This window comes from Podarcis vaucheri, assembly GCF_965113315.1.
Source record: "Podarcis vaucheri genome assembly, chromosome: 12".
NCBI lineage: Eukaryota > Metazoa > Chordata > Lepidosauria > Squamata > Lacertidae > Podarcis > Podarcis vaucheri.
The window spans coordinates 5,786,456-5,809,378 of record NC_138750.1 but is presented as its reverse complement, the minus strand read 5'-3'; the positions used below and the strand labels follow the sequence as shown (position 1 = coordinate 5,809,378).

The 22,923-nt window shown below is 44.9% G+C and overlaps 1 protein-coding gene across 7 annotated transcripts in view; it reads left to right on the top strand.

Moving 5' to 3' along the window:
- The window catches only part of HECW1 (HECT, C2 and WW domain containing E3 ubiquitin protein ligase 1), a 202,406-nt gene that overhangs the window by 87,493 nt on the left and 91,990 nt on the right, over positions 1–22,923 (top strand). For all 7 annotated transcript variants that reach the window (XM_082192708.1, XM_082192704.1, XM_082192707.1 and 4 more), the window contains one exon: positions 20,043–20,137. In XM_082192708.1, the coding sequence (XP_082048834.1) occupies positions 20,043–20,137 (95 nt within the window). The remainder of the gene's footprint in view (positions 1–20,042; positions 20,138–22,923) is intronic.

The window sequence follows — 22,923 nt, the reverse complement described above, 5'->3', positions numbered from 1 at the left end:
ATCCGTTCTATAGCCATAGCCATTTGACATTTTGCACCATCTTTGCCTTTCTAACAGATACTCTCTGCCTCCAAGCAGCTCCACAAAAGGCACAAACTCCAAAGCATAGCTTTCATAGAATTGTACACTTGGAAGGGACCACAAGGGTCATCTAGTCCAACCTCTACAATGCAGGAATCTTTTGCCCAATGTGGGGCTCAGACCCACGACCCTGAGATGAAGAGTATCATGCTCTACTGACTGAGTTATTCCAGGTCATCAATACTTCCATTTCCCTGCTAGGAGAAGCGACACCTGTTGAGCATGTGCTATCAAGAAACGGAAGGTGGTAGGCCTCTTTGTTTTCTCTAACCAGTGTGGTGTAGTGGTTAAGAGCAGTGGACTCGTAATCTGGTGAACCGGGTTCGATTCCCCGCTCCTCCACATGCAGCTGCTGGGTGACCTTGGGCCAGTCACACTTCTCTGAAGTCCCTCAGCCTCACTCACCTCACAGAGTGTTTGTTGTGGGGGAGGAAGGGAAAGGAGATTGTTAGCTGCTTTGAGACTCTTTAAAGGTAAAGGTAAAGGTACCCCTGACCATTAGGTCTAGTCACGGATGACTCTGGGGTTGTGCGCTCATCTCACTCTATAGGCTGAGGGAGCTGGCGTTTGTCCGCAGACAGCTTCCGGGTCATGTGGCCAGCATGACTAAACCGCTTGGTGAACCAGCACACGGAAATGCCGTTTAGCTTCCTGCCAGAGTGGTACCTATTCATCTACTTGCACTTTGACATGCTTCCAAACTGCTAGGTGGGCAGGAGCTAGGACCAAGCAACAGGAGCTCACCCCACCGCGGGGATTCGAACCGCCGACCTTCTGATCGGCAAGCCCTAGGCTCTGTGGTTTAACCCACAGTGCCACCCGTGTCCCTTGAGACTCCTTAGGATAGTGATAAAGCGGGATATCAAATCCAAACTACTCCTCCTCTAACTGTGTTCATGGTTCCTCTTGCCCCAACTCCCAGTGTGGATTCCAGTGTAGATGTGGCTATCTTGGATTCCACTAGGACTGTCAAATACAGAATTCCCAACATAAAGGAAGCCTGCAATATTTGCATATCTTGCAGTCATGGGCTTGATTATCCATGTGGCAGCGTGGGCTTGTGAGTAGGGATGCTTGAGGATTTCAGGCTTTGTGAATAAAATGATCCATTCTTCTCAAATTAATGCATAGTTAGGAAATCCACTGGATTTTGCACTGATTTGAATGGTGCAAGGCAATTTTTGGCTATTGTAACATCTCAGAATACTACATTGGAATTGAAGAAAGTGTACATCTTTGAATGTGCCTTGTAAATATGTATTTTGAAAGCATTAATGTCAATTTGCAAGATTAATGTTAATACAAGAATGGAGTGGAATGGAATTATGGGTAAAAACATGCAAATGTTATATGAATCAGAAACAGAGTTGCCCATCCCTTGTATACTGTGGGGAGATTTATTAATCAGATGCTTAGTGAACAGTGATACTCTGCCTGATCTATTCAGGTCATAATAAAAATTCCACCAGCTTTTACATATGAGACTTGAAAATAATTATTTTGTACAAATTATACTATTTTCCATTCTGGATTTACTGATAATTTATGGCAATGCAAATAAGTAGGATAACTGAGCCCACTGTCTTCCAAAGAACAAAAGACATGAGAATAAGAAAGTTTGTGCTGGGTTTCAGTTGAGCTTTTAATAATCCATGAGTTGCATTTCCCTAGGTGTCAGGAAACAGGCAGCTGAAGGGCCAGGGCCGGGCATGCTGGGAATTTTAAACTGCATATTTCTTTTAAGGTAATTCAACTTCTTCCACTCATGGGAAAGTATAAGAATTTGGAATTATTCCTTCTCTCTTTTGTACAACCATGACTTAAGCAGAGTGGGATAAAGATTCACAACATCTAAGAATACGGGAAATATATGCTTTCAAAGCATTTTCTTAAAAAATGCTGGCTTGAAAGTTTGAGCATGCATACTTTGTGACTGAGTTAGAAGACCATGAAAACTGGGTTAATAAAGGGATCCTTGACAGTTGCAAACTCTTCCCCAATTACTTACTTACTCGGGATGCCATATGATGTTCAGTTGAATTCAAACTTCTGTGGTAGCCGAGAAATTTCATAAAGCACTTTTGAAAAATAGACATTAAACTATTCAATGGCTTTAAACTATGCAATGGCTTCAGATGGACTTGGAATTAACCTTATTTGCTATGAAACTATAGTTTCATTTGCTATGAAACTATATGAAGCTAACTTCTTCAGGCCTGGGGCCATATTCCCCCATGAGCTATTGGTGGGCAGGGGCAGAGGTGAAAGTGGATAAAGCGACAGGCATTGACTCCTACCTGTGTACAGTAGGCTGCGTCCTAGCCACACAAAGGTTAGAGGTTACCACAGATACCCACACCTCTTTCCATCTTCCATCCAGGCAAACAAGAGATATTATCCCATTTCAGCGACATATTCCAATGGAGAGTCAGACTTATGATGGAAGGTGCTAGTCAACAATCTCCAGATCAGAGATTGTTACTTGGTTGATGAATGAATAGATGCAGCTTCCATGGTTACGGTGAGCTTTCATCTGCTTATGCCAGGACATTAATTTGATTCATTCAGTTTCTCATGGAGCTTTCCACCAGCTGGTAATTTCTATGTGGAAGGAAAAAATATGCTGTAGAAGAGTTCTATTTTCTGCTGTCTAATTAGTGCTAATAGGAGTTACACCAGTACAACGTCACCACACTATTCTCACACTCTTCAAATGCAGTGTTCTGGGAACAAATGAAACACAACATTTCATGGAAACCAGTAGTGTGATAATTACAGTACAGTGGTACCTCGGGTTACATATGCTTCAGGTTACATACGCTTCAGGTTACAGACTCTCTCAGGATGAGAACAGAAATCGGGGAGTGGCGGCGCAGCAGCAGCGAGAGGCCCCATTAACTAAAGTGGTGCTTCAGGTTAAGAACAGTTTCAGGTTAAGAACGGACCCCTGGAACGAATTAAGTACTTAACCTGAGGTACCACTGTAGAGGCTTGTATGTATTTGGGTCAATTGGTTCCTGTCTTGAATAATGTGGTTTCTCTTTAACCTATGGTGGAGGTGTACAGAGGACTTCCAAACTATCCAGAAGTCAGTAATAGAATTCTTTTTAAAAAGTCTGACAGAACAGTCAGAAACACCAGAGGGAAGTGAAGGGAGGCTCAAATGCAAAATGTTCTCCGCATGTCCTAAATAAATGAGCACCTGTAGAAATAGTTGAACAATGTGAATAAGCTGTGGGAAGTTCTGTCTTCAGAGCTGCTATGGTTAACCAGCTTAATTTCAAAGAACACAAAGGCCAGTTGACATAGGGCAAACCAACGCAGATGAGCTCCAGTACCAAGTGTTGGTTTGCGTTAATGGATCATCACAGCACTAAGGTTACATACCAAAATTTCACTGTGCATAACTTACATAAAAAATGTAAGTCTACCTCTCCTTTTCAACTGCTAGCCACCAAATGTTGAGTAAGCAAGTGATAATAGGACACTGTCTTATACCAAGTCAGATCATTGGTCCATCTTGTCATTGGCATCCATCTGTCTCACAATGGACAGCACTTCCAGGGGTGAAGTCAGATTGCTTCATTAGCAGCGCTGAAATGATCTCCCCGGAGCACAAGCCTGGTCAGTGCGTATGGAGGTCCTGAGCTGTCCAGACAACAAGACCCCCCTCTTGGCCTTGCTAATGCAGTCCAAAGGAAAGCAGAGCAAAACGTTTGGCATCAGCTTCATTGCAGGAGTAGCCAGAAGTAGGTGTACCAGGCGCCATCTAACCATCTTAGGATTTGTGTAGAGCTTACTCCTTAGTCTTTTCTAATCCCAAGGATATCCCGCAAGGCAGCAGAGGTTTAAGATCAGAGTTTTCCTTCTCCTAGGTGGGCTAGCTTTCCAGGTTGATGAGGCCCATCTGCCCCTCACTTCCCTCTACAGCACATGCTGAAACCACCTTCTTGATGTTGGACCCACTATTGGTCCCATCCGTTCAATCCACTTGAGCCTATCTTCACATGCAGGGGAAGTCCCTAAGTCACCGAGGGCTTGAGACCCATCGTCTACCATCACTTGGTCCACCTAGCTAAGTAATTATCTTCATGGACTGGTAGCAGCTCTCCAGAGTTTGTGGCAGGGGTACTTCCCAGTCCTACCTCAAGATGTCAGGGAATGAACCTCAGCATGCAAAATGTTAGCTCTACCACCGAGCTCCACCGCTCAGTGCAGTGTGAGGTTGCCTAACTCAAATCGTTGGGTTGTTTTTTTTAACATTTGCTTTCCTCCCTGCCCCTGCAGTATGAGGCATTTCTGCTTTCTTAAGCCACTGTTTATTTCATATTATGCTGAAAATGCATAATAATTAAACAGTTTGATTGTTCCTTTAAAAAAAAAAAACCCCAAGAACATGACACCATAAATAACCATTTACACAGAGACCATTTTATCACCAGACACTTATAACTAGAATGAAGAACAGGGTACATATTTTTGCAGATAGAAAGGAGCAGCCCATGCATTGCATATTATTTATTGATATAAATATCGTTCTTTTCAGAGCTAACAACTAAACGCTCTTGATTCTCTTCTCTATTTTGCATCTAAAATGGGAAAAACCCAAGGGGTGCTTTAGCCATTTGACCCTTGGATCCGTCCTATGTGTTTTCTCTTCCCTTGAGTGATTGAGAAACCCTGACTTGAGACAAGTCTGATTTTGCATCCTGGTAGAGATTGTCCAAAACAAGTGAATTGTTCGCAAAACTAAGATGAGGTGTTTTGTACTACTGATGCTCAATAGGGAAGTCAGAGCATTTATGTTCTCACAAGTTAGATTCTAAGAATTCATTGTTGTTATTGCCACAAGAGTATTTGTCTGAACAAAAAATAATAATATTGGTGGCTTTCCCCCCACTCCAATGCAATCAAATTTAATCAGAAGCTATAAGAATCAACAAATGACTCTATGATAAAAGACTGGAAGATGCAGTAAGTTCTGAAAAACTGCTTAGACCTCTCATTTGAATTCCCCAGCCACACAGCTCTGAAACATCTGTCTTCTCAAATGGAGCATTCCCTGTTGCCATGGAAATATTAGGCTAAAAATACCATAAGATGTGTAGTTGACATAAAAGAAATGCATGCATATTGATTCTGAATGTGGGATAAATATTCAGTGATTAATAGAGCTGGCCTCATTTTTGTGTATATGTTTAAATTTTATTATCTGAGTGTTGAATTTAGTGAATGTGGCTTTTGATATGATTCATCAAGTCCAAAGCTACCCACCTATCCTGAAAAATCTATCCAATATGCCAGTGTTTCCCAACCGGTGTTCCGCGGCACACTAGTGTGCCGTGAGACACCGGCTGGTGTGCCGTGGGAGGGAGGCGGGCGAGTCGGGCGGCGAGAGGCGGCGGCGGCGAGGATCCGCGTCGAGCCGGGGGCGGCTCCGCGGTGGTGGTGCCGAGCGGCGGGGCAGCGCGCGCGACAGCGGAGGAGGAGGAGGCCGGCATGTCCGGGCAGCAACAGCAACAGCAGCAGCAGCAACTCCCGGCGACGGCTCCTCCTCCGCCCGCTATCGCCGCCACCACCACAACAGCCGCCGCCGCCTCAGCTGCCGCCGTCCCTCAGTCCCTTGCTCTGCTGCCTCCTCCCACCCCGGCAAGGGGAAGGGAAAAAACGTTCACTTTTGTGCGTCCCTCCCGGCGTGACGCTGCGCGCTGACGTCACGGGGCGGGGCTTTAATGGTGGTGTGCCGCGAGATTTTTTTCCGGTAAACAGGTGTGCCGTTGCCCAAAAACGTTTGGGAAACACTGCAATATGCTAATCAATAAAATACATCATTCTTCTAGTATCAATACACAGGAGTAAAAGATTATGCCTGGAGCCAAATTAAGACTGTTTGCATACATAGACCTCTGTTATTATACTGCACGTGTCACCAGTGTGGTACCTGCAGGTATATATATGCTCATAGAGGCTTTCCTTCCTTGGTGACCACAGAATCCCTTCCCAGCATTGAAATCAGGCTTGAGAGAAGCATGCTATTGTAGCCAGAATATTGTTGCCATGTGTGTTTGGTTGCTTGGTATGTGTGGTGTCCATGGCAGTTTTTTCAGTTTGCAAATGTGCCCAATGGCCCCCAAAACTCAGGGCCCCTGTAATACTTACCATTGTAGGGTAGGGGTGAGGATTAATCAGTGTTTTAGCACATAAACTCTGTTTGAACCAGGGCAGAGTTGAAACTATTCCCAGTTTTTCACACAGTATTTGAAAGGACGAAAAACTCATTCCCTTTTGGTCTTTCTTGCAAAAATGTTCATTTATTTGTTTCGGTTGTTCTGTGCTCATTTGCCCTTAGATGTCTTTTATGTAGCCTAAGCCAACCGATTGCGTTGATCAACATGATTTCATTGCCAATGTCTGGTGGCATCATCATGTCAGATATAGAGTTGTGGGATATCATTCTATTTATTTTGCAGTTCCTATTAAGATGTTATAGCCAGTGTGATGTTTTCAGAAATGGTGCCAAAGAAACAGCAACCAAACAAAACAGTGAAGCTAAACCGCATTGAAATATTCACACACAACCTGTTTTTTATTAAAATGAGAAAAAAGTTAATCTACTATAATGCACTGCTTATTTCAACTTTTAAAATCAAAACTGGTGAAAACTCTGTACTTCCTTGGTTTCCACCTATCTGGTGCTAATGATTTGAAGCACCTTTATAAAGGTGCTTCTTTTAAAGACATCTGAAGGCAGCCCTGTTTAGGGAAGTTTTTAATGTGTGAAATTTTAATGTATATTTAATCTTTGTTGGAAGCTGCCCAGAGTGGCTGGGGAGACCCAGCCAGATGGGCGGGGTACAAATAATAAATTATTATTATATTATGATCATTACCCTAGGGGTCTATTTTTCTTCCAATTACAATATACATGATGAAAAACCAAATGCATCAGAGTTTATATGCTTAGAATATGGGTTTCCAAGCTACATTATTAATGCAATACATAATATAGGTGTGAGGGGATGATTAGCTGCTTGTGCTTAAAATTGTGCCCCCTCAGAGTTTGTGCGGCTCCACAAACCTCTGTGTGTGACAGAGCTCCTCAGACATGTCTGCTCTAGTCACTAGTAGAGTCTGACAGTGGCTGCCTGCGGAAGCGTTTCCAGCAAAGAAGCTCCTTAACGGAAACGCGTCTCCTGGACTCACGACGTGGCAGCTTCCGGCGAAGTATGGGTCTCCCTACGGTTGCTTCTGACACCTCCCCGCTGTTTTCGCTGGACGTGTCTCTCACCCCTTTCTCTCCCCTGCTAGTTCCTGCCTTGGCTGCTGCGTCTCTCGCAGCATTACTGAGATCCTCCTCCAGAGACCCCCCGCTCCCCCTGCTGGTCCCTGCTTTAGCTGCTGACTCTCTCCCAGCCTCTGGGACCCCTACCAACTCCCTTTCCTCTGATGTCAGTTCCCTGACATCCACCTCCCCTCCAGGGCCCCCTTCCCCCCCGCCCCTACTCTCTCCTCTGGGCGGTGAGGAGCTAAAACCCCGAAAAGAATCCTCTTCATCTTCAGACGTCTCGAACATTTCCCTCCATCGGTCTTCGTTCCGGCTCGCTGAATCCTCCTCCGCCTCGGAATCAGAGAACCCCTCCAACTCTTCTTCTTCGTCGGTGGTGGCGAAGTATTCCCTCCGGAACCTCGCCACTGGCTGAGGTTTACGAGGGAATCTCTGATGAAAAGTTTCTATCAAAACCTCGTCATCTACATCCTCTGCCCTGACCCAGGTGTTTTCCGACTCCGGCTCCCCTTCCCACACTACCAAATACTCTACTTGATCTCCCTTCCACCTGGAATCGAGAATCTCCGCTACATGGTAGCTGTGTTCTTTTTCCTCCATAGCTGGTCCCCTATTGACCCTCCCTTCTCTGTCCCCTTTATACGGTGACAGCAACGACCTGTGGAACACTGGGTGCAGCTTCATGTGGTTCGGTAACCGGAGTCTGAAAGCCACTGGGTTGACCTGCTGCGTGACTTCAAATGGGCCCAGCCTTTTGGGTCTTAACTTCTTACAACCCCCTTTGAATGGTAACCCTTGAGTGGACAGCCACACCTGGTCCCCCACCCTAATGCTTTCCCCTTCCCTTCTGGTTTTGTCTGCCTGCCTCTTATATTCCTCCTTAGCCCTGTTTAAGTTAAGTTGGAGCTGGCGATGGATCGCTTCCATTTCTTCAACGAACTGTTCTGCAGCTGGAACGCTCCAGTTCTCCCTTTCCCCCCCTGGGAAGGCTCGGGGATGACACCCGTGATTAGCCAAAAAGGGGCTCATCCCCGTGGACACGTTCTCTGCATTGTTGTAGGCAAATTCTGCCAACGCCAGCTTCTCCACCCAATCATTCTCTCTGTCATTCACATAACACCTCAAATATTGCTGGAGGACACCATTAGCTCTTTCCGCCTGCCCGTTGGTTTCTGGATGACGGGCAGTTGAGAAATTCACCTCTACATGCAATAAGCTCATGAGCTTCCTCCAGAACCTGGAAGTAAATTGTTTCCCTCAGTCAGAAACCACCCTCAAGGGGGCGCCATGCAGCCTAAACACATTTTCCACAAACAATTTAGCGGTTTCTTCCGCTGTGACCGCATGTGAGCAGGCTATAAAGTGGGCCATCTTGGTTAACAGGTCTACCACAACCATGATGGCTGTTTTCCCTCTGGACCTTGGCAGATCAGTCATGAAATCTATTGCCACTGCCTCCCATGGTCTTTCCGGCGTGGGTAGTGGTTCTAATAAACCTGCCGGTGCCCGCCTCTCCCCCTTGGCTCGTTGGCATTGGTCACACCCTCTCACATACTCCCGCACATCTTCCCTGACCTTGGGCCACCAGAATTCCCTGGTAACCAGCCACATGGTTTTGTGTTGCCCAAAATGCCCTGCTGTGGGGCTATCGTGCAGTTGCTTGAGTACCTTTTCCCTCAATTCCCCTTCAGGTATATATAACGCTCCCTTGTAGTACAACGCCCCGTTTCTCTCCTCAAAACCCCCGGGTTTGTCTCCCTCCCTCCTGAGACCCCTGAGTTTGTCCTGGGCGTATTCATCCTGCACCGTTCCCTCTACCAGTTCCCTTTGCCCCACCAATGCCGCCCCACACACCCAGCGGTCCTCTGGAATGACATGGGTCTCTTCGGGTGCTCCCTCCCCCTCCAAATATTCAGGTTTGCGTGAGAGAGCGTCCGCCCTAACGTTCTCTGGGCCTGGCACGTAACAAATCTCAAAGTTAAATTTGGAGAACTCCTGGGCCCATCTCAACTGCCGTTGGTTGAGCACTCGCGCAGTTCTCCAATACTCTAGATTCTTATGGTCCGTGCACACTTGCACCTTATGTTGTGCACCAATTAGCAGGTGCCTCCATCTCCGGAAAGCCTCATGAATCGCAAGAAGTTCCCGGTCGTACACCGTGTAGTTCCTCTCGGATTTGTTCAGCTTTCGCGAAAAGAATGCACACGGTCGCCACTCTGACTCCTCCTTCCCCGGCTGCAGAAGAAGCACCGCCCCTATGGCTCTGTCAGATGCGTCTGTTTCGACCCTCAGCTTTTTTTGTAAATCCACATGCAGAAGTTGTTCATCAGAGGTGAAGGCCCTTTTCAGTTCCTCAAACGCTCGCTCCGCCTCCGCCGTCCAAACAAACTTCTTTTTACTGCTGAGACAGTCCGTGATGGGCGCCGTCAGGTGGGCGAAGTTTCGGATGAACTTACGATAAAAGTTTCCAAACCCTAGGAACCTCTGCACATCCTTCTTGGTTTTGGGTGTTTTCCATTCCAGCACTGCTTGAACCTTGCCGGGGTCCATGGCCAACCCCTTGTCTGACAAGCGGTACCCCAGGAATTCCACCTCCTTGGTATGAAACTGACACTTCTCCAGTTTCACCCACAGCCTGTTGGCTTGCAGCCTGCTCAACACTTCTCTGACGTCTCTCACATGTTGCTCCTCATTCTCCGAATACACCAACACATCATCTAGGAAGGCCACGCAATTCTTGTAGAGCAAAGGCCCCAGTACGTGGTTCATGAATGATTGAAAACACGCGGAGCCTGTTTGTAATCCAAAAGGCATCACGAGGTATTCAAATGCCCCCAAAGGGGTGAACATGGTGGTTTTCCATTCATCCCCTTTCCTTATACGTATCAGGTTGTACGCCCCCCTTAGGTCCAGCTTTGTAAAAATCTTTCCCTTCCGCACCCTGGTCAAAATATCATCAATCCTGGGCATTGGAAAAGCCGCCGGCTCTGTCACTGCATTTAACCGCCTGAAATCACATACAAGTCTCGGCTTGTCCGTGTGCTTTTTATCCACAAAAAACACTGGGCTACCCCCCGCTGCCTTGGACTCTCTGATGAAGCCTCTCTTCAGGTTCTTGTCAATGAACTCTCGCAACTCCTGCATTTCCCTGTCTGACATGGCATACAACTTGCCTACAGGAAGCTGTGCTCCAGGGAGTAAATTGATCTGGCAATCAAAGGGCCTATGCGGGGGTAGTTGGTCAGCTTCCTTCTCGCTGAACACGTCACTGAGATCAGCATACTGTGGTGGCACCTTCCCCTTCTCCATTACTTCAGTCCCTGCCAGGGTGGCTTGGGCCCCTGCTGAACCCTTTTCCCCCCTGCAGTGTTCTAAGCAATGTGCTGAACCGAAGGAAACCACTCTTTGATGCCAGCCCACCAGCGGATCATGTAGGGCTAGCCAGCTCATTCCCAAAATAATGGGAGCGCCTCCCAAGGTGGCCACATTAAACGCTATCAGTTCTGTGTGCCTTGCCACCCTCATTATCATTGGGACGGTCTGCAAGCTGACTCCTCCTCCCAACAACTCCCTGCCATCGATCGTAGTCACCTGCAGAGGGTTGCTTAAAGGGATCGTCTGTATCTGGTGTTCAGCAGCAAACTCCTTGCTCATAAAATTGCAGGAGCTGCCTGAGTCCAACAGCGCCTTTATTTTTAGGGGGTGTCCATTTTGCAGCTCTAGCGACACTTCAATCACTAGAGCAGGTCGAGGAGCTTCTGGCACGGGCACTTTCACTGCTCTTTGGCCTGGCTGCAGTGCCCTGACGGTGGCAACCAGGCGTTGGCTTTTACCTGCTCCGTTTCTCCCTGCTCTCCCCCCTCAACAGCTCCCACCATCCCTTGCCATTCCTTCCTCTGGGGGCAGACTCTGGCAAAGTGGCCTGGCTGTTGGCAGAGATAGCATTTCCGGGCTCCTTTTCCCTCCTTCTTAGCCCCCTCACTGGGCTTTGAAACTGCGCGCGCGCGCGCTGTTCCGACTTCCATCGGCTCTGCCGGCGGGAAAGCTGGCTCAGGAATGTCTGGAATGCGGAACTCCTTCCAACGTTCCCCTCTCCCTTCCCGCCTCTCCAAGGCTCTTGCCTCCTGGTGCGCTCCAATGGTCAGCGCAGATTTGGTCAGCTGATCCATAGACACCGCCCTGGGGCTCCGGGACGGCTCGTCTTTCACAGCCGAAGAAAGACCTTCTTCAAATAGCATCTGAATGGGTGCCGCCGATAAATCCCACCCCAATCTGTGAATCAGCATGGTAAATTCAGTCCAGTACTCACGGACAGATCGGCTTCCCTGCTTGCAAGCCATTAGCTGTCTGCGCACCACCCCTTCCTCAATATCGCTGGAAAACATGATATCCATTGCACGAAAGAACTTCATAGTGTCCTTTAGGATATCATTGTGCGTTGCCATCAGGGGTCGAACCCAGTCTCGCGCCCCCTTCTCAAGATGCCCAATTACGAAAGCAACTCGCGATTCCTCATCAGGGAACTCATCAAACTGCACATTAAGGGCATATTGCATCTCTGTCCTAAAGGCATGGTAATCCTTGGGGTCCCCCCCAAACTTCTGCACCAATCCTGGTACCTTTCTGGGGAACTGAGTGGTTCTCCCCTTTTTGTCTGCATCCTGAGCCCTTCTCTCCTCGAGCCTCGCTGTCTGCAGCGCAAGTTGGACCTCCAAAGCTTGATACCTTTCTTCCAAGCTTGGACCAGCTCCAACCCCTGCCTCTCCGGTTCCGGCTGGGTTGCTCATGATGCTTTCTCCTGCACAGGCAGCGTACAAAGACTGTCAGACTGCTGTGAGGGGATGATTAGCTGCTTGTGCTTAAAATTGTGCCCCCTCAGAGTTTGTGCGGCTCCACAAACCTCTGTGTGTGACAGAGCTCCTCAGACATGTCTGCTCTAGTCACTAGTAGAGTCTGACAGTGGCTGCCTGCGGAAGCGTTTCCAGCAAAGAAGCTCCTTAACGGAAACGCGTCTCCTGGACTCACGACGTGGCAGCTTCCAGCGAAGTATGGGTCTCCCTACGGTTGCTTCTGACACCTCCCCGCTGTTTTCGCTGGACGTGTCTCTCACCCCTTTCTCTCCCCTGCTAGTTCCTGCCTTGGCTGCTGCGTCTCTCGCAGCATTACTGAGATCCTCCTCCAGAGACCCCTCTCTCCCCCTGCTGGTCCCTGCTTTAGCTGCTGACTCCCTCCCAGCCTCTGGGAGCCCTACCACCTCCCTTTCCTCTGATGTCAGTTCCCTGACAATAGGTGAATGAGTGAATGTTTATTATTATGGCAAACAGTCAGCATACTTAATATAATTGTGTTTTTAAGTATTGGTGAGACAGGTACTGGCCTCTGAAGTGAACTCCAGGTGGAGTTCCACACATGGTCCTTTAGATCTGAATACATCTTAGCTCTGAAATATCCTAAGAAAATGATGAGCAGTCAGATAAGGGCTAAATGGAAAGAAAGAAGTAATTTAATCACACAGTAGTGATCAGTGTCAGTGTCCACTGTAATTAAGGAATGTGAAACAGTAATCTGATCATACTGTATTATCACAAGGTTGAGTACAGTGCTGATTTAATTTATGGGGCCTCTATACTGAGCAGTAATCAAGCCAAAATGCAGCGATTTTTCTTTTCAATTTAATTCCCTGTTTGCACAGAAACACAAATTACTTCCCAATGGTTTTCCTGTCTTCAGTTTTTAAAAACCATTTGACCAATCAGTGTTTGCTAATAAATGCAAATGTAGCTTAATTTCCTTGTTTGACAAAATTGGTTATAAAGCAACTTTTTGTGGTTATATTTCAACTTTACATTATTTGCAAGGAAATGCTTAGCTAAGGATGAATCAACTTGTTTCGTAATTAAGCAGACAATGCCATAAAATAAATTTTAACCTTAGTTTGATACTCTCCACTGTTGATCAAACCTTCCTTAACAGATTTGTAGGGAAACACTCAACAGTAAATATGTGGGGTATGTTTTCAGATAAAATCAGTTTTAGCTGTTCCATGAATAGAAGTTTGAGAGGATTTGATAATCCAGGATGGGAAACTGGCTTAATCTTGGCATTGCTGCTTTTTATATTGAAGATAATAAATCCACCCCTTCTAGGGAAAGTTAAGCTTCTAAAGCCAAGCTAACCTTGAAGAGCAGAAAGGATTATAAAGAACAAGTGAAATTCCGAGTGAAAGGATATTTATCTTGAAGAAGAGAGCTAAAAGAAAAAGAGGTAGTACAGTGGTACTTTGGTTCCCAAACGCTGAAAACCCGGAAGTAAGTTTTCCGGTTTTCAAACATTTTTTGAAGCCAGACATCCAATGGGGCTGTCAGCTATTGTTTCCTGGGCACCTGCACCAATCACAAGCCATGCCTTGGTTTTCAAACATTTCGGAAGTCAAACGGACTTCCGGAATGGATTAAGTTTGAGAGCCAAGGTACCACTGTATTTGGCGCTTTTGGTTTTGCTATTTTGCGCTTTTGTTTTTGAGGCTTTTTCGGTAATTTGTTTTTGTGACTGTGTGGAACCCAGTTCAGCTGATTGATTGATTGATTGATTGATTGTGAGACTGCGGAAATGGATATAAGTCCGCCCTCCAAACAATGACTATCATCAAAGCAAGTAAGGGGGGGGGGAAATTACCGTATTTTTCGCTCCATAAGACGCACTTTTTTCCTCTTAAAAAGTAAGGGGAAATGTGAGTGAATGGCGCTGTGCAGAGAGGTAGAGCTGCAAAGTGCCCCTTCAGCGAAGCGGGAGAAGGAACAGAGCCCCTTCTGTTCCTCCTCCGGCTTCGCAGCGACGCGCCTGTCCTGGAAGCCGGAGGAGGAACAGAAGGGACGCTGCGCAGAGAGGGAGAACTGCGCAGCGCCCCTCCAGCGATGCGCCTGTCCTGGCTTCTGCCTTAGCCCTGCGCAGCCTCTTCGGGCAGGGGGAGCCTTCATCCCGCTGTCCTGAAGAGGCTTGGCGCGGTTATCCCAGAAGCCAGATCCCTCTTGCTGTTCTGGCTTCTGGGATTTAGAATAATTTTTTCTTGTTTTCCTCCTCCCAAAACTAGGTGCGCCTTATGGTCTGGTGTGTCTTTTGGAGCGAAAAATACGGTAATTTTAATTTTCATCATCTGCAATACTGTCTTATTTATTTTATAGTACAGTACATTGATTATTGTTTTCATTTTATGGATCAATGGTCTTGTTAGAGAGTAAAATTCATGTTAAATTGCTGTTTTAGGGGTTGTTTTTAAAGTCTGGGATGGATTAATCGATTTGGCATTACTTTCTAAGGGAAAGCGTGCCTTGGTTTTGAAATGCTTTGGTTTTGGAATGGACTTCCGGAACAGATTAAGTTTGAGAACCAAGGTACTACTGTATATGAATAGTTCTAGGAACTGATTTTACCTGAATGTGGGAATTTTTTACCTAGTGCCATGGAAGAAGATCCCCAGTGAATCATTTTACATATTGTAGCTAGAGATCAGCCATTGTGTCCACATACGGACTTCCTGTTTTGCTTATATCTAGCAAAGAACAGCACTGGCAAAAAGGAAGATATTCAGATTTGCACAGGAATGGGTCGTCATTGTGCCACCATCCATGTACGATACAGTTTCAGTAGTAAAAGAAGAAGAAGAAGCCAGATTTGCAGTGAGCCTGAAATATGAAGCTGAAACATCCCAGGGAAAGCAGTATTAAAGTGCCAACAAAACTTCTTTCACACACAGATTCCCTTCTTTTTTCCTTATTCTTTTTGCAATACTAAATGCATTTCAGGTTGTAAAACGACCTGATATCCTCTTGATATTTTAGAAATTGTTGGGTTGGCATGATAACTGATATACACACAAGTGCTTTGACATTACATCATCTCTAGGGAGCTGGATGGATTTGCTAACACAACTTCTGTCAGCACTAATGGAAAAGAGAAAATGACCTTGGTTACCTGATCTAGTGAACTCTTACTGCCAAGAGAAAAATGGCAGCCATAAATTTTCCACAAGGAATTAAGCTACTCTGGGGTTTGAACCAAGGACTTCAGGAATGGAGGCTGGGATCAAGTTTGGTGAGCCACAATAGTGTGGCACGCAAAGGAGAACTGACAACTGTGAGTGTTTGACAGTTTGAAGCCACTTGATTGGCCAAGCCTGATATGAAATACTAGGACCCGCGTCCTGAGTTTTGCTTGGCTAGCAGAGCAGTAATTTCTGCTTCCTCTTCTTCAGGTTCCTGCTCAGGCTTAGGGAACCTGAGCCAGAGAACATACTTGCTGTGTCTAGATTCAGGTATGGATTCCTTTGTCCAAACCCTTATAGTAGCCAACATTTATTTGGGACCTATAAATAGGGCACTCAGAATGAACAAAAACATACATTAGTCCTTACTTGCATTCCAGAAGTTTCTAACCAACAATGTTTTTAACTGCATATAGTTCCCTTGATTAATTTAGTGCACCCATTATCACAGGATAACTTAGCGGATTCTCTTGTTCCAGCCTTAAATCAAACCCCTGCTGTTTTATAAGAGTAGAATTATAGAACTGCAGGGTCATCTAGTTCAATCCCCAGTAAAGCAGGAATATGGCCATCTTCTGTGAAATTTCATGTAGGCTTCAGTTTTGTTTATTTTCCCTATCTGAAGCCTCTCTTTTGAGTTTTGTCTGGATTTTCTGGCTGCTTGTTTGAGCAGAAGATGTTTACACACTTTCTTTATAAGTCTTATCTTTTTTATCAGTATTCAAATGTCTCTTCAAATGTGTACACTTTATTTGTTATTTCTGTAGCACCTCATTAGCACTTTACAGTATTATGCCAGGATCAAAAAATTATGCCACTAGTTATTCATGCCTAATGAATGGGAGCTGGATTTCTATTTCTGAAGTCTAGTGCAAGAGCCTATACTTCAAAGTATGTGGCATCCGCAAGCTCTTGGGCTTGCCTAAGGTGGCTCTTTGGATCTAGGCCCTTAAGTTATTCATTCTCACAGTAGAAGGGCAGTGGCCAGGATCCAAAGGGCTTCCTGAGGTTTGCTCAAGGGCTTATGTGTGCCTGCAGGACTTTTTACTTTAGTTATTTGATTTTACAGCAGAGTCATCTGCTAGATCTCAAAATGCTTTTTGAAGGTCCCTTTGGTTTCAAAAGAAATTTGTCACAGTGGAAAGAGAGCTGCTGTTTTAGCTATACACATCTTTGAACTTGAAATCACTTATTTGAAGAGAGGTCTTCCATGTTTACCATGAACGCTTTGATATGTTGGATTAACCTGACTCTCCTGACAAAATCTAGAAAAGCAGTGTCACGCAGGACCTTTAGAATAAGACTGAAATCCTAAGTGCACTTGCTTCCTAGTAAATGTGCATAGGTTCATGCTATAAAGTTCATATTTGGGCAACGTTTACTTTTTAAGTCAGAGAAGACTGTGCACAAAAATGAATCCGCAGGGCTAAATTAATATTAGCTTTGTTAGGAGATATATTCTTTGGGCACAGAGAGAACTTCAGCAGGTCTATGTGTACTCATGTTTCCCTCCCTTTTTCTAAACTGAAAACCGTTCCTCATTGATGAGCTGTCCAGCCCCACGAACATTTTTCTTGTCCTTTTCCGAACCTTTTCCAGCTCTACAATACAGTGGTACCTCCGGTTGCGAATGGGATCCGTTCCGGAGGTCCGGCCGCATCCCAAGGAATTCGCAACCAGAGGACCGATTCTGTGTATGCGCGCAACATGATTGAGCGTTTCTGAAGTTTATGTATCCAGAGGGTACGACTGTATCCTTTTTGTGACATGGCAACTTGAACTGTACACAAGTATTCCAAGTGTATTCCAAGTATTCTCACCATAGATTTGTATAACAACAACACTGTGATGTGGGCAGGGTTCAAACCTTTTACTGATGATCTGTAGCATGGGATTTCCGTCACGCACTGGGTCACCGTTTTCATCAGCATGACCCCATGATCCCAGTTCACCAGTTCAGACTCCATAAGCATTTATGTGAAGGCAGGCTTACCTGCTCCAATGTGCATCACTTTTTACTCATTTATGTTGGAACCCATTAACCACATCAGGCCGATTAACAAAGGTTGCAGAGATCTTTGTTTACTCTTACCAGTTTTGTCATCCATAAACCTGGGCACCTCACTACTCTGCCCTAACTGCAAGTCAATTATGAACAAGTTAAAAAGCACAGGACAGTTTAAAAGGTCAGGAGAAACAATTGGAAGTTTACCAATTCTTATTTCTTTATATACTCTGTATTCTTGAAAATAAATATGTTTATTAAAAATAAATGACTCCCAATAGTGATTCATTTGTTATATCCTTCCATTGTCAAAACCATATATTTATTCTTCCTGTTCTTTAAATGGGACATTTTCTCTTATCCCGCAAGTGCTAAACTTACTCAGGAACTGTTGGTGAGGAGATATGCGCACCCAAACCTGGTGATAACAAAATAAATGATGTTCCAGGTCATTTTGTGCATAAGCCTGCCCCATCCTATTCCACCCCCTTCCACAGTTGAAAATGGCGTCAGTGTTGGCAGCCATGCACTTATCAAATGCACATGAAATGGTCACTGCCTGTACATCATGAAGGAACACTAAATAGCAGTGAAGTCTTCTGGTGCCGATTTGCCACTGGTGACTTTGCGTTTGTGAGCCAGTTTTTTCAAATGAAGTGCAAAGCTTTCATAAACCATATGTCAAAGCATCCTTCCAACTCTGTCTGATTGTCAGCCAGGTCACAATCAATAAAATTTTAATCATGGGTTTAAACAGAAGGTCAGAGTTCTCTCCCAAAAAGATAGAAACCAGACATAATTTGGGGTCGTGTAGCAATCTCCTGCCTTGCAGATAGCTTTTTAAAAGTCCAAACTCAAAGTGAAAACTAAAACCAGTATCAAAATGGTAAAAAGAAAAGGCTAACTAAGCATGCCTTAACACAGCATGTTTCAAATTCTCTGCGTTCAGATTCATAGGAATGTGATTGCTTAGGCACCCCTGAGCATCCATAGTGGAACCCTTGATGCGGCAGAAAATTGTGCAGCATGTTTAGGACAGACACCCTTCATTTGGGACCTCCCAGTTACCCTAAATCAGCTAAAGATGCATCCTGGAATCTGGCATGGAAAAGCTCCATTGCAGCAGTGGATTGCAAGGGGAAGATCAGTAGTGGAGAACAGGTGGACTTTCAGGGAAGCTTGTCCACTATTCCTAATCTTTGCATTGAGGAGCTCCCTGATCAGCTTCCAATAAATTCCTTGGAATACAATTTGAGAATCACAATGTCTGCTGTTACTAGCAGATTACATTGTACGCCTTACTGATATAATGGCATAAAGGCAGCACCAGGAAATTGAGAAGTTTAGATTATTTGTCTTCAAGGCATCTGGTGGTTATGCCAGCAATTAACAATGCAATCCTATCCATGTCTACTCAGAAGTAAGCCCCACTGAGTTCATTGGGACTGAGATAAGTGTGTATGATTACATCCTAAAGGGATTTATTTGAGCCTGTAGAGAGGGGTATTTACAAACTTTATTCCATTCCTGGTGCTCCGTATTACTGTTCAGGTAGAAAGAGTGCAAGTAAAAACTCAGTAATTTAGAGAGATCAGTTTCATCCCTTTATTGTTTGTGATGCAGTTATTTTGATATCATCAGACTTTTATTATACATGGCAAATGAGTAAAAGGTTTTGCTGCTGAGCTGTTAAAATTCCTGCAGAGAAAATTGCTGAATAAAAATTCAATCTGAGCTTGCAGTTCAGCTGCTGTGATCACCCAACTTGATTGCATTCCAGAATAGACATGTACAAGTCCTGCTCACAGTAGGATTGAGAGTTCTGTACCTTAACAGCCACCTCATGAGAAGAGAAGACTTTGGCCACCTCATGTGAAGAGAAGACTCCCTGGAAAAGACCCTGATGTTGGGAAAGATGGAGGGCACAAGGAGAAGGGGACGACAGAGGACGAGATGGTTGGACAGTGTTCTCGAAGCTACCAGCATGAGTTTGATCAAACTGCGGGAGGCAGTGGAGGACAGAAGTGCCTGGCGTGCTCTGGTCCATGGGGTCACGAAGAGTCGGACACGACTAAACGACTAAACAACAACAACAACAACCTTAACAGCCACTGTTTGACTCCTGTTTCAATAGGGCTGAGCCTAAACTTCTTACTTCATCCTTGTGTTCTTTCTCAACTGCATTGAAAAGTGCCTCTCACTTTGAACTAATTTTCACCACTAAGTTACAACCATTTAAGCCTATTGGCTGTGATGGCATACATTATTTTGTCCATGATGTTATGTCTTCAACACCTGAATGTGCAATGTCAAATTTGTGGGCAAATTAGGCTGATAAATATATGAACAAAAAAGGAAGGAAAATGGTTATAAGAAGCAATAGCTCATGGAATAAAGGGATGCTGACAATAATGTGGATGTTTGGTGGGGTGGGCATTTTTTGGCAGTCTGTGTCACATGCTCTAGTTTCTAAGCAAAAATTGCACAAGGTTCAGAAGAGCTCTCTCATTTTATGGCAAGGAGAAGCACTGCAATCTCAGAATGAAATTTTCTGCTCTATGATTGACTATACCTAATAGATGAAGACCAATAGCTACTTGATGTTAATCCAAGATGACTTTTTCTTTTAGCTGAAACAAAGATCTGCTTCAAATACTACCATGGAGTGAGTGGGGCACTGCGTGCAACAACCCCCAGTGTGACAGTGAAGAATAATGCAGCTCCTGTAAGTTATTCTTGCTTCTTTACCGTGCTCATTAAGTAACTTTGTGTTGCCTTTTGACTTTGTCCTAAGACCCCCTACTTTGTTTTCAGTTCTAGCTGTGAGGTTGCAACACCTTTCAAAGAGGAACAAAGTGTTTGCTTTTAAGAGCGAAGAATCACATGGATTAGGACTCTGTATGATCAGGTCTCATGCAGTGGATTCTGTTCACACTGGGAGCTCCTCCACCACATTATTTTAGTGCCACTCACAGCTGAATAAACCTGGGGCACGGAAATCACATTGCAGGAAGGCAGTGGGTGGTGAGGAAGAGACGCCCTACCCCCTCTGAAATAAGTTTTCAAATATGTTACAGCTAAACATTCTGGTTAAATCAGGATCATTGGCTTTTTAAAATCATAAACAGTTTTTAATGATGAATGCAGATTTTGCTAGGTTCAACCAAGGTCCTACATTGGTTTATGCCAGCTCAGAGAGTTAGTTTTTATTTCAATATGACATCTCAACTGCATATATAAGTGCTCTCAAAAACTGTGGCACTTGGAATGGAATATACAAAGCAGATAACAAAGAAGAAACTGGTGTGTGTGTGTGTATGTACACCGGTTTGTTTGTTTGTTTGTTTGTTTGTTGTTGTTGTTGTTGTTGTTTTGTGTGTGTGTGTGTGTGTGTGTATATATACACTGTATTTTTCGCCCTATAGGATGCACCGGCCCATAGAACGCACCTAGATTTGGGGGGGGAATAAAGGGGGGGAATTATTTTTTCCCCTCCAGGCGCGGGGCTGGGGCAGGGTAAGCCCGAGCTTCCCCCGACCCCAGCCCCCAGAACGGGTCCCAGAGCGATGGCGAAGCTGCGCGCAGCTTTGGCATCGCTCTGGGAGCTTGCCGGGCTGGGGGGATAGCTTCCTGAAGCCTGGAGAGCAAGAAGGGTCGGTGCGCACCGACCCCTCTCGCTCTCCAGACTTCAGCGAAAGCCTGCATTCACCCCATAGGACGCACACACATTTCCCCTTCATTTTTGGAGGGGAAAAAGTGCATCCTATAGGGCGAAAAATACGGTACACTCACACATACTTGTTCCTATGAGCATAGAGAATATCTTTATAAAGGCCATTTGTTTGTTAATGGCTTTGATGCACACATGATATCTCTTAGCCGTTGTACTGCCCAGATCATGTCTCCTGTTATGACCATATAATAGAAGCACTAATAGCTTGTACATAATAACACTGTAATCTAACAAATTATATAGAGATATGTGATTGCAAAGTACATCCATAAACTTCCATGCTTCAGTGGCTCTTCTGAGCTCATTACACACATCAGGTAACAAATTCCCTTGTTTAGACGGCACTGGTCAGTTGCAAAAGCACCACAAATCTTAATATAGTTCTACTTTAATGGCTGGGGAGAAAATCAAGGCAAGATGAATGACTTACTAAATGATAAGGGTACGAGATGGATTGTCACAAGGCTTTTAAAGGGCTGAGAAACAGGTGAGCTCACTTCTTGGGCTAAAATGAGGAAGGAAGAGAAGGGCTGTCCATCCTCCCCAATGTAGATTTCCTGCAGCCTTAGAAGGCCCATTATCTGAACAGGATTTCATTTTCTAGGTTACTGCGCAATGACCTCATCACTCAGCAGCCATTTTACAAGTTCAAATGTCTAGCAACAATCTGGGTTTTTCCTCCCTGGGGTATTTCCTCCCTCCAGCTATTTACCTGCGTGCATCTGCATGATCTGTTCTTCATGTATTTGGATCTTCCTTTGAGGCACATTTTTTTTTTAAAGGGGTGTTGTATAAAAGCTACCTACCCTTTAGGGGGAAATGCCAAATCTGTCCCCCTGCCCTACAGGAGCATGCGACTGTTTTAGTCTTGGTTTCAAATGTATGGTGGCATTGGATCAAACTAGATGCAGCACGGCTTCCTCATGTTTGGGGCTCTCAGCACATTTCTCTTTCTAAAAAAGAGTCATGGGGAGGGTGGCAATTTGGGTTAAAAGTGTTTCTCAGTCTAGTGAAGTGAATGGAAATTGCACCAGGGAAAGCTGACTGAAAAGGAAACATTTTTTATTATCTTTAAACATACTCTTAATATCAGGTCTGTTAGGTAAGGTTTTGATTTTTTCATACAGGGAAGTTGCATTATCTGAGCTTTAATTATTCATTGCTCTAGGCTGGACAGATGAGCAGTGAAAACCTATGCACACACTCTCGGATGTAAACCCCGTTGCATTTGGGGGCATACTTCCGGGGGGGGGGGAGGATGGAGGAGAAGTTTGATTCAGTACTGAAAGCTGAATCCATCCAATTCCCACTTTCCAAAACGAATTGCAAACTGAAACACAGTTAGCCTTCAAAATTCACATTCCCCCCCCTGAATTTTGCAATGCAGATCTCCAAACAAACCGTTCCAACAGAAATGCATATATTTGGGGAAAGTGAAAAGAATATATAAAACCGCATTGTTCAAAACAGTACATAAAAAAATGTGTTTATTAGGAGAAATTCATACCAAATGCTGGTGAATTTTCATGATTTTTAAAAATTGTGTATTACTACAAAATGTTGAGAACTGAATTTAAAATTGGAATAATGAGAAACTGAGGGAACTGAAACTGACAGCTGCCTCCATCCCTACTTCTAGACAAGTATACATATGATTGCACCCTAAGGGCTGGATTCAACTAAATAGTTGCACTAGCAGGAGCTAGGGCAACAAGTACTGTTTGTGCAACAGGGCTTTCCTCCCTCTCCTCCCCCTGCATACTCCTTGAGTCCCCCAA